The following is a 12900-nucleotide window of genomic DNA, read 5'->3' as shown; positions in this document are numbered from 1 at the left end:
CATATGAGTGAAAACATATGCTATCTGTCTCTCTGACTGACATTTCACTTAGCACAATACCCTCCAGTTCCTTCCAAGTTGTTGTGTATGTCAACTAACCCAACCCCGTGGAAAACTCAGCTAGAAGAAATGAATTTCTGCTTTTAACTGGCAGAATGCTAATGTCATGAGGGCAGAGTTGTTTTCTCTTTTTGGTCCCTGTTGTATTCCTAGTACCTAGAACAGTACCTGGGACATAGTAAGAGCTTAATGAATATTTGGTAAATGAATTATATCACTTCCTTTCTAAAAAATATTAATTGAACTCTCAGCCTCATTTCCTTTGGGAGAACATTGAGAAACCTTAGGCTGGGGATTAAGGTTCTCTTTATTCTGCATTTTCTAGTCTTCTTTGCTACACAATCCCACCCACTGACACAAGCTTATCTACTAACATTTTGTCAAATTGTCACCCACATCCTCACCAACGCTCAACTACTCACATTGTTCTCTTGGTTTAGAATGTTTTCTTCAAGCTCTCAACTGAGTCAAATGAATACAACACATACTTAAAGGGTCATCTTATTTTCTCTTTTTAGTAACATTTCTTGACTCCATGTACCCATGGGATCTCTCCTTACTTAAAACCCGAGACTTGCTGGTCTGCACCTCTCCCTGAGCATTTTAATTCTGTAAGATGTAACACCTTTCACCTCACTATTTTGAATTATCATTTTTATGTGCACATATTATCTCTTTCCAAGTACACTGCGACCTTTTTGAAGGCAGGAACAAAATATCATCTCTTTTTCAAGACAGCATGGAATCTATTAAATGACATTTGTATAGTGAAGGAACAGTATTCTCATTAATTCTTTTATTCATTCATTTATTCCACTAGTATTTTTGTGTGTCTACTCTGTGCTAAGCATATATCCCCTGTCCTCATGAAGTGTTCAGACCAGTTGGAGACAACCTGGTATCACATGTGGATAGAACTAGATTTAGAGTCAGAAGACTTTGGTGTGAATACTAACTTTGTCACTTACTAGCTGTGTGATCATTTAAGCCCTCAGCATCTCAGTGTCTTCATCTGGAAAATGGGGACAATAATGCTTGCTCTGTCTACCTCTCATAATAAAGATCAAACCACATTGCATTTTATGTGCAAATATTTTCTAAATGACAGGACATGGTGGTTTTAATTTGTCTACAAATTCTTTGATACTCTTCCCTTCAAGAGGTGGAGCCTAAGTCTCTTCCTCTTGAGTATGAGCTGGACTTAATGACTCACTTCTAACAGATACAATAAAACAAAATGATTCTGTGCAATAAAAAGGCAGTGTGGCTTTCGTCTTGGTTACTCTATTTCTTGAGTTAGTTGGTCTGAGGGAGGGCTGCTGCCATAATGTGAGAAACCTTTATGGAGAGAAACCATGTGGTGAGGAACGAAGGCCTTCGGACAACATGCTCAAACTTGAAAGCAGAACCCTCGGCCCCAGTCAAACCTTCTGATAACTAAAGACCCAGCCATCCCCACTTGACGACAACCCCATGAAAAAAACAGAGCCATATGACCCAGCTTAGCTGCTCCTGGATTGCTGACCCTAAAATCATGTAAGACAATACATGTTTTAAAAGTTGCTAATTTGGGGAGCAATTTGTTATGTAGCACTGGATAACTGGATAATACGTGGAGTACTAAAGAAATTTAAGGCGTTATTTTTGAATATGCTAATATTTGTTGAATGAAGAGTAACATAATCTACTATAGTTTACTGCCGAATGATGAGTTAGAAGTGGAAGAAAAATCAGCTTCAAATAAAAATTTCAAAACATTACAAACTAGGAAAAGTCAGATGGATGTAAAATTTCTGATGGGTGATTTGCAGACATTTCGCACCCTGCCACATGCTTCATTTTCTGAGAGGTACCAACCTGTGACAGTGACTGCAGGCTGTATGCCAAAAGGCTACAGTCTGAAAGAATTGTTCATTTCTACCAACTGCTTTTGTTTTATTTCAATTTCAGTTCTCATTTTGAGCTAAAATTGATAGTTTTAATTAAATAAGAAATGAGAACTGTACTCCTCTACACAGAATATACATTTTTTTTGTATTAAAGAAAGTAACCATGGTTCTTTGTTAAACACAAAGGCCACAGACATGGGAATTTATGATTTGTTTGCATCAATACGACCTTCTGAAAGTCACTGCTATCCCTTTGCCATAGTAACACTGACCCAGCCTGACCTCCATTATTAATAATGCCACTGGGAGGCTGAATTCATAGTCCTCACCAGTCAACTTTGTCAAAATTAATTTGAACCAGAACAAATTTAAATTTAAAACTATCTAACTACATCTGATCCACAGGATGCCCATTTATAACCAATTTCTTAAACACCCCACTGAGAACACAGTTCTAGAAGAAGACTGTCAATTTATTAACCTATTTAATAATAAATACAGAATTGAAATTTCTCACCGCATATTTATTGACCCTAATCTTGCCAGAGCTTCAAGTGAAAGGCTTTGGAAGCTATGTTAATTCTTTAAAGCCATAAGAATAGTACTTACTATGTTTACCTAAAATGGTATAGATAATAAAAGAACACGAATCATACAGATTTTCTGAAAATGTTTTCTCTGTCAATCTGCTTGGTTAAAGGATGGACAGCTCATGGGAAGTAAAACAGTATAGTCACCAGTTGCAGATGACATGCTACTAAGTAGACAAAATCCTAAAGACTCCACCCAAAGTTACTAGAAGTAATAAATGAATTTGATAAAGTTTCAGGATACAAAATTAATACCTAGAAATCAGTAGTTTTCCTATACACTAATAGAGAAGTCTCAGAAAGAGGCATTAAGAAACAATTCCATTTATAATTGCACCAAAAAAACCCCTAAGAATAAACTTCTTAGTTAAGAAGATAAAAGACCCATACTCTGAAAACCCTAAAACATTGATGAAAAAAATTGAAGATGGCACAAATGGAAAGGTATTCCATGCTCATTGATTGGAAGAATTAATACTGTTAAAATGTCCATGTTATCTGAAGCAAGCTGCAGATTCAATGCAATCCTCATCAAAATACCAACAGCATTTTATGTCCATACTACCCAAAGCAATTTACAAATTCAGTGCTACATGCCAAAAGGCAATCCCTAGCAAAATACCAACATCATTTTTCACAGGACTAAAACAAATAATCCTAAAATTTTCATGCAATCACAAAAGACCCTGAGTAGCCAAAACAATCTTGAGAAAGAACGAAGCTGGAAGTATCCCAATTCCAGATTTCAAGATATACTACAGAACTATAGTCATCAAAACTGTATGGTACTGGCACAAAAATAGATCTGTGGAACAGAATAGAGATCTCAGAAATAAACCCATGCTCGTATGGCCAGTTAATCTATGACAAAGAAGGCAAGAATATATAATGGGAAAAAATCTCTTTAACAAATGGTGCTAAGAAAACTGGGCAGCTACACATAAAAGAATGAAACTGAACCACTTTCATACACCATACACAAAAATAAATTAAAAATGGATTGAAGGCCTAAATGTGAGACCTAAAACCATAAAAATCCTCGAAGAGAACACAGGAAGTAATTTATCTGACATTGGCTACAGCAACATTTTTGTAGATGCTTCCTAAGGCAAAGGAAACAAAAGAAAAAAATAAACTATTGGGACTACATGAAAATAGAAAGCTTTTACACAACAAATGAAACCATCAACAAAACAAAAAGTCAACCTACTGAATGGGAAAAGATATGTGCAGATGATATATCCAATAAGAGGTTAATAATCAAAATATGTAAAGAGCTTATACACCAAAAAACAAAAATCCAATTAAAAAATGGACAAAAGACATGAACAGACATTTCTCCAAAGAAGGCATCCAGATGGACAATAGGTTCAAGAAAACATGCTCAACATTATTCATTTTATCATTTCGGAAATGCAAATCAAAACTACAATGAGATATTACCTTATACCCATGAGAATGGCTAAAAACAAAAACAAGAAACAACGAGCACTGGCAAGGATGTGGAGAAAAAGGGAACCCTCATGCACTGTTAGTGGGAATGCAAACTGGTGCGGCCACTGTGGAAAACAGTATGGAGAGTCCTCAAAAAATCAAAAATAGAACTACCCTACGATCCAGGAATCGTATTACTGGGTATTTACCGAAAAACACAGAAACACTCATTCAAAGGGATACATACATGTTTGCAGTCTTATTTACAGTAGCCAAACTATGGAATCAGCCCAAGTGTCCATTGATAGATGAATGGTTAAAGAAGATGTAGTGTACATATATACAATGGAATATTATTCATCCGTAAAAAAGAATGAAATCTTGCCATTTGCAACAACATGGATGGAGCCAGAGGGTGCAATGATAAGTGAAATAAGTCAGTCAGAGAAAGACAAATACCATATGATCTCACTCATGTGAAGAAAGAAAAAAATGAGCAAAGATTAAAAAGAGAGAAAACTCCAGAAACAGATTCTTAACTATAGAGAACAAACTGATAGTTACCAGAGGGGAGGTGGGGGGGGGGGCGGGAAATGGGTGAAATAAGAGATGGGGATTAAGGAGTGTACTTGTCATTATGAGTACCAGAGGATGTATGGAATGGTAGAATCACTATATTATATATCTGAAACGAATATAACACTTTATGGTAACTAACTGCAATTAAAATAAAAGCTTAAAAAATAAAGAACCTATACAACTCAACACTAAAAAACAAGTCTGAATTAAAAAAAAATGGGCAGAGGTGCTGAACAGACATTTTTTTCTACAGAAGACACAGATGACCAACAGACACATGAAAAGATGTCCAACATCACTAACCATTAGGGAAATGTAAATCAAAACTACAATGAGATATCACCTTATTCCTGTCAGAGGAATCAAAATAAAAAAGACAAGAAATAAAAAGTGTTGGAGAAGGAACTCTCATATACTGATGGTGAGAATGTAAATGGGTACATCCACTGTGGAAAAATAGTATGAAGAAAAAATAAAAAATAGAAATACCATATGATCCAATAATTCTACCACTGGGTATTTACCCGAAGAAAATGAAAATACTAATTCAAAAAGATATATGCACCCTTATGTTTATTGCAGCATTATTTACAATAGCCAAGATACGAAAGCAACCCAAGGGTCTATTGATAGATGAATGGATAAGGAAGACGGAATATTATGCATCCGTATGTGCTATTTGCAGCAATATGGAGAGACCTAGAGGGTATTATGCTACATGAAGTGAGTCAGACAGGAAAAGACAGATACCATATGATTTCACTTACATGTGGAATCTAAAAACAAACACAAATGATCAAATGAGCAGAATCAGATCTATAAATACAGAGAACAAACTGATGGTTGCCAGAGGGGAAGGGAGAGGGGGGATGGGCAAAATGGGTGAAAGGGAGTGGGAGATATAGGTTTCTAGTTATGAAAGGGGTAAGTCATGGGGATGTAAGGCATAGCAGAGAGAATATAGTCAGTGGTATTTTAACAATGTTGTATGGTGACAGATGGTGGCTATAGTTGTGGTGAGCACAGCACAACATAGAGGTTGAAATACTATGTTGTACACCTGAAACTAATGTAACGTTGTGTCTCGACTATACTCAAATTAAAAAAAAAATAATTAAAAAAAGAAAAAAAGAGAAAGGAAGGCTGTGTGAAAACATGCTTACTTGTAGGAGATACTCCGTTGGCTGGAGAAGTTCGGGTGCCAAGGGTAGGTGTGACAACATTAAGCGGAGAGTCTGTCGGAGGGTTCATGGAGCCTGAAAGGATGAAATGGATATTAATGATGACCATAATATTGTAACAGAAGGATGATGTATTGACTTAATTTCCCCCACAATTTTGTCTACTCATCTAACAATTCATTAATGAAGACCTATTACATGCAAGGCTGTGGGATGCAGCGGTGAATGACAAAGACATCGGGCTGCGTTTAAGGACCATAAGCCTGGATAACAGGCAGGTAGCCAGGCATTGTGTTGAGTGCCACGGGGTGCCACGGGGGTGCAAAGAAAGGGTACCAACCGAGATTGGAAGGTCAGGGGAAGCTTCCTGGAGAAAATAACATTTAACCAAGACCTGGTAAAATAATTATAGCAGCTAATATCGTGAAGTATTTGAAAAGTAATCATACAGTTTACAAATCCACAAGCCTGCAAAATTTTATCGGCAAGAGAAACAACGATGTAATGCTCCAACTGGATGTAACGTCAATGAACCTAAGACTGATGGCATTATTATTGCTTTTTCTCAGATGCCTTTTTTTGGTCACAAAATTTTTATTTGGCTATAACTTTTCTCAATGTGTGTGGGGGCAGGTAGGGGTGAAAGGGAACCTAGAATACATTGTTTTATCATATTATACACATACGCCACCTCCTTAAGCTTCTATTATTGAACTGTAAAATAGTCCTATTAGCAGTATAAAACAATCCAAAAATGCCAGAAGGATCTATTAACTTTAGGAATGTCTGGGTTAAATATGGTTAAATGATTTTCAGGCTAGGGGATTTTGTGATTTTCTACATATAATGACATTGGATGTAATGTCACACATCTGGTGTGCTGTGTCTATTATCTGGACATTTAATTATAAATTATACTATTGGTTCTAGTCTGTAATTTGCTTTAAGGGAAAAGGATATATAAGTTATGCCACCAGATAGCACATAGAACGTTGGAAGGAATTTGTTTTTGTAATCAAGATGTATCCATGTTTTATTTTCAGTGTTGGCAGTATTGTTGTTGCTGTTGGCTGTGGGTAATGCTCACAGTTGGCTCTGACCGGTTATCATATTATCATGTAAATGATCCCTCGCTATTAACCTCTGAGGAGGTGGGTGTAGGGTGGGGAGAAAGTCACATGGAGAGTATACAAACAGGCTGGTGGAATGACCATCCTCCTCCACCCGAACCATCTGAAACATATCTGAACACTTCAGCACGACATACAAATCTGATCATTATTTTCTTCCCCCCATTACAATCCCACTTCATTTCCTGAAGTTGCCTATCATTTTTACATCTCAAATCATACCCTCAACCCAACAGGTGATATTTCAATCCGATCTCTGTGGATTATTTCTTTTTGCATATGCTGTTTCCTTATACTTACCCATCGCAGACTTCCTGGTATGCACCTTCTCAAACTTGAAAGACCCTAGGGATCTTTGCAATGTGCTCATAGCCCTCAGTGTTTACCCTAGCAAAAGCCTTATTGCTCTATATCATCAGTATACCCCTCAACAGAAGTGATTGTGAAATCTCTGTGTTTCTGATTCCTGGCAAATGCAGGTAGATGAATGAATGAATATAGATTCCTTTTTAACCCTGGAAGAGAGAAGACCAACTTTAAGTACATTATCTGACTGCTGATGCATAATAAGCATCATCTTCCAAAGTAGTGACCTTAATAAGATGGAACATGGGCCTGGAAAAATAATGCCTAGGTGTTTTTCTCTGTAGATTGATTGGAACAGAAGTTGGCAAACTATGGCCCACAAGTCAAATCCACCCACTGCCTATGTTTGTAAATAAAGTTTTATTGGAATACAGCCACATCCATTTGTTTATGTAATGTCTATGGCTGCTTTTGTACTACAATGGCAGAGCTGAGCAATTGTGATAGAGACCATATGGTCCACAAAGCATAAAATATTTACTATCTGGCAGATAAAAACAGAAAGTTTGTTGACTCCTAGAAAAGAAGATGTTGATAGGTTGTGCTCATTCCTGGATTTCTACAATAGGAAGCATTTATTTTTCATTGATGGAACATTTCTATTTTAAGATGTTATTCAGCCATATTTCAACACCACATATCTTTGTAATCTGAGAAGTTCTTGCCACACAGAACCTTACAGTGTATCAGGGAGTTGTTACTGCAAGATTTGTATTTTAAGATGAACTCTTTGCTCTGTAACAAAAATGATGCATAGCTTTCAAGATGAAATGTGCAGCCAAAACAAACAAACAAACAAACAAACAAAACAAAACACCAAAGAAAAAGAAAACAAAACAAAACTCAGGGGGTGTAGAAAAGAGTGGCTAAAGCTTAACAGAAAAAAAAACAAAAAAAACAAACCTATTTCCCAAAACTCAAATGCAGAATTTGGCAGGAAGATATCAGCCAGTTTTCAGACCATTACATTTGCCATCATGCTGTAAGTGGTTAAGCTGCTGGCCGAAAGCAACTTCATCTGTTCCTGAGTGTGTCCTATCTGCAGCAGGCCTGGCAGGGTGCCCAGGACCATCCTCATGGGCAGTAGTGGCCAGGTGTCTGTCCCCTAGGGCAGCTGGTCAGTTCTCGGACTTCCTCAGAGCTCGAATCAGCCCTTAGCTGGTCCACCTAGAAATGAACCAGACTCCAGGCCTTGCAAAGTCTTTGCTTCTCAAAATGTGGTCCATGGTGTCTCTTAGGAGCTTGCTAGAAATGTAGGATCTCAGGCCCTGCCCCTCCACCTCAACTTAATGAATCAGAATCTGCTTTTTAACAAGATCCTTGGGTAATGTGCATGTATATATTAAAGTATTTAACTGGAGCGCCTGGGTAGCTCAGTAGGTTGAGTATCTATCCTTCGGTTTAGGTCATGATCTCACAGCTAGTGAGTTCAAGCCCCACATTGGGCTGGCTGCTATCAGCTCAGAGCCTGCTCCGGATCCTCTGTGCCCCTCTCTCCACCCCTCCCCTGCTCATGCTCTCTCTCTCAAAAATAAAATAAACATTAAAAAAAAAAGTCCTTAATGGATATCCTAGGATCCCCAGGATCCTAAGGATCAGTCAGGGTATGAGAAAAATCATGAAATAAGTATTTGTCTGGCATATTCCACCTCAACATTCAGTGGTTCTCTTGCCCCACTACTAACATATCCCTTGTTAATCCTGTCTCCACATCCAAAAAATAGACATACACAACTTTCTTTTCTGTCCCAAATGGAAATCCTTTTAATGATGAATGGCAGCTGGTGACAGTGAGGACATTACCCACCCCAGGGGGCATTTGCACTCAACTTTTGTTTTAAAATGAAACAAAACATCCCCTCCACCTCAAAACAAAACAAAACAAAAGTAACTCTTTCTATATACCAAAAAATTGGCCCTGCAGCGCTACAATTTTAGACATTCTGATAAGCTAGGCTAGCAGTGAAGCTACCTCTGCCTCTCCTGCTTAAGCGAGTATCTTTAAACTTCAGCAAATCCCCTGAGACCATGCGATTGGTTAACCTTCCTTTGTATATCTATAGATTTTGGATTCTTTCCTAGAAAGAACAGAGCACTCCTGCCCTTCAGAAAACATGAAGCAGGGGCACCTGGGTGGCTCAGTCAGTTGAGCGCCCCACTCAATTTCCGCTCAGGTCAAGATCCCGGGGCAGTGGGATCAAGGCCTGTGTCCTGCTATGCGCTGAATACTGAACTTGCTTAAGATCCTCTCTCTCTCCCTCTGCCCCTCTCCCTTGCTCACTCTCTCTTTCTAAATATATATATATATATATAAAAGAAAAAGGAAACAGGTAGCAGATTCCCTCACACAACCCCCAGCACTGAGATAAGGTCTTTAGCTGGTTACCGCCAAGTCTGCACCTAATCAAGAAATGTTACAGACTACTGAACCTCCCTACCAATCCTAAGCCCCTTTAAAACATCCTTAGGCTAGGCAGAAACCACAGAGTCGGCCTCTGCACAAGAGTCCATCTTCTCCCCAGGTGGCCGGCCTCCTGAACAAAGCTCATACTCTTTTCCAGTCAAAACTCTCTTGAGTATTGATGGCCTTTTGAGTGAGGGGCAGCTGAACTTGGGGTTTGGTAGCAGCAGGGTAAAGTATTTTGGAAAGAATTTTTTTAAAAAATGTATTCACTGTTGAATCACAGGAATCTGTAGGCCCTCGTACTCAAATAGATGCCTGATGAGCCACTGACCACCCTACGCCGACCCCTTTCCCTTTCTCAGTTTACTAGAATAAGAATCCCTGAGCATTTGAACTCACTGGGAGACCAGGAGATAGGTGGGGAAGGGAACAGCTCAGAGAGCTGTTAGATTTCAGGCTTCTAACTGTTCTCTGGGAGCAAAGGGAAACCAAAACTCCTCTTACTAAACCTCCTTTCTGCTCTGTAATATTCTCAGAATTTCTCTGCTTTAGATTTTTCTTCTAGATTTTCATCTCCATATCTGTCAACAGTAATGGCCTGATAAAGCAGTAACTCTTACACAAGGCATCAGAAGTTTTCTTCAGGGTTCATAAAGCTCCCAGCAGTGCCCCCACAAGCAGAAAGTGTTTGGAACTAAGTGTTTAAGAACTTGCAACAAGTAAGGAAGTATGATCCAGGGATGACATTGCTTTACAGAGACTACTGCATCTTCTAAATCATTCTTAAAGATATATGCTAGAATATGACCAGAATGTAAGCTATAACTTTGGGAAACTGAACTCTTCAAGATTTATTGTCTTTAATATTTGATCGTGAAAGATAAAAATTCACTTGACAATTTAAAAATAACCATCTGCTCAGAGCCTAAAATTATACTAGATCAAGGACTGTCCTATAAAATTGGAATTATGGTGTGCTTTGGGTATCAGGATCAGTGCTCTCCCTTATTATCCCAAAATTATAGCACAGTTCAAGAGAATGAGAAGCCACAGACTGGGAGGAAAACATTTGCAAAAGACTCATCTGGTAAAGGACTATTATTCAAAATATATAAAGAACACTTAAAACTCAACAGTAAGAAAACAACCCACCTGATTAAAAAATCGGGCTGAAGACTTTAATAGACACCTCACCAAAGAAGACATATTGAAGGCAAATAAGCTTCATATAACATGTCGTCAGAGAAATGCAAATTGAAATAACAAGATACTACTATGCACTTATTAGAATGGCCAAAAACCATAACACTGACAATATGAAACGGTGATGAGGATGTGGAACAACAGGAATTCCCATTCACTGCTGGTGGGAATGCAAAATGGTGCAGCCACTTTGGAAGACAGTTTGGTGTTTTCTCACAAAACTAGACAAAGTCTTATCTACAATCCAGCAATTGTACTCCTTTGTATTCACACAAAGGAATCGAAAACTCAGGCCCACACAAAAACCTGAACATGCGTGTTCAAAGCAGCTTTCTTCCTAATTTCCCAAAGTTGGAAGCAACTGAAATGTTTTTCAGTAGGTGAGCGGGTATATTAGACTATGGTACATGCATAAAATGAAATATTATTCAGTACTAAAAAAGATAAGCTGTCAAGCCATGAGACAACATGGAGACAACATGCTAAATGCATATTACCAAATGAAAGAAGTCAATCTGATAAGGCAACATAGTGTGTAATTCCAACTATATGGCATTATGAAAAGGGAAAATTGTAAAGACTAAAAATATCAGTGGTTGCCAGAGGTGGGGGATGGGGGTAAAGGATGTATAGGTAGAGCACAAAGGATTTTTAAGGCAGTGAAAATTTAGGGCCTTTTGAAGCTGTAATGATGGGTACATGTCAGTGCACATTTATCCAAACCCACAGGATGTACAACGCCAAGTGTGAAACCTAAGGTAAATTATGGACTTTGGGTGATTATGATGTGTACAGTTGTAACAAATGAACCGTATTCTGGTAAGTGATGTTGATAACAAGGGAGGCTATGCATGTGTGTGGAAGGGTATACAGGAAATCTCTGTACCTTCCTCTTAATTTTGCTGTAAACCTAAAACTGCTCTAAAAAATAAAATCTTTAAATCAAGACAAGCTCAATTTTAACATCAGAAAAGACTGGTTTTTCAAATATGGTTCTGTCTGTGATGGGAATAAGGTTCTCCATAGGAATTTGAGGTTGTTTGGTCTTTAGCTTATGGCCTTAAAGTCTGCCAAAGTTACTGGCAAATCTATAGAAGAACCAGCTGCCTTTACCCCGTTCTAAGACCATAGCCTTGCCTGTGTCTAGCCTTCTAGAAAGGAGGTGCATTTACTTCTGAGGGAATTAGGCAAAATTGAGTGTGGATGTTTTAGTGTAAACCCATGATCATTTCCGGATGATTAACTAAAAGTTCGGAGGGAGATGTGTTTGTGTGTGTGTATGTACACATATACACAGGCAGCATTACAGGCATGATGCCACTGTCCCAGATTCACAATGGCACCTACTTCTGAACAGGGGGACGGATGTGTATTGAGCCACATACTCTTCCCAACTAAGGCTCCCGGGAACCAAATGGCTGCCTGTATGAAAGGGCCGGGTAGGACCCAAGATGCAGACACTGGCCTTGAAACAAAGAGGAACTTTCCCTTATAAACTACCTTGGGTTTTATGAGTATGTTACAGACTACAATTTCTCTGAAAATAGGAAGGTGGTAAAAGATGTTAACGGTCCTGCAGAGTTGTGATAACGGCTAACAAATCTGTTTAAGTATTACTTTGCTGTTATACATGCATGTTTGCTAGTTGTCATTACAAACTTCTATTTTTTATAGGCAATCTGTTGTCACTGCATTTGTTGAGACATTTGTTCACATCTTTTGTGTAGCAAAATCTCCATTAGTTCGTCAGTTTTCGAGTAGTCAATATTCCGGTTCGTCAAATGTTGTAAATAAGTAGAATGATCCTACGTATCAATTTTCAAGTCATAAAAATCTTCTATTTGCCCAATTCTGTGCTTCAACTTAGGGGCACTAAAATCATTAAGATACAGTCTTTATCCTCAAGCTTTTTATATCTCATACATGGTTTATCCATTCCTAAGTATTAAAATTATAAATGTTATATGTAATTGAAGGTTGTTAGTGACTCAGAAGAGATTTTAGGATTTTAAGAATCACTCTTGATCATCAATGTATTAGTGTTAATTTTCATTATATGGTAGA

At 38.1% G+C, this 12900-nt stretch overlaps 1 protein-coding gene across 4 annotated transcripts in view; it reads right to left on the bottom strand.

Annotated features, from left to right (window-relative positions):
- Window positions 1-12900, bottom strand: part of CD96 (CD96 molecule) — a 95549-nt gene that overhangs the window by 34252 nt on the left and 48397 nt on the right. For all 4 annotated transcript variants that reach the window (XM_042957254.1, XM_042957253.1, XM_042957252.1 and 1 more), the window contains exon 8: window positions 5716-5808. In XM_042957254.1, the coding sequence (XP_042813188.1) occupies window positions 5716-5808 (93 nt within the window). The remainder of the gene's footprint in view (window positions 1-5715; window positions 5809-12900) is intronic.

Source organism: Panthera tigris, chromosome C2 (assembly GCF_018350195.1).
Source record: "Panthera tigris isolate Pti1 chromosome C2, P.tigris_Pti1_mat1.1, whole genome shotgun sequence".
Classification (NCBI taxonomy): domain Eukaryota; kingdom Metazoa; phylum Chordata; class Mammalia; order Carnivora; family Felidae; genus Panthera; species Panthera tigris.
This window is presented reverse-complemented; position numbering and strand designations above follow the sequence as displayed.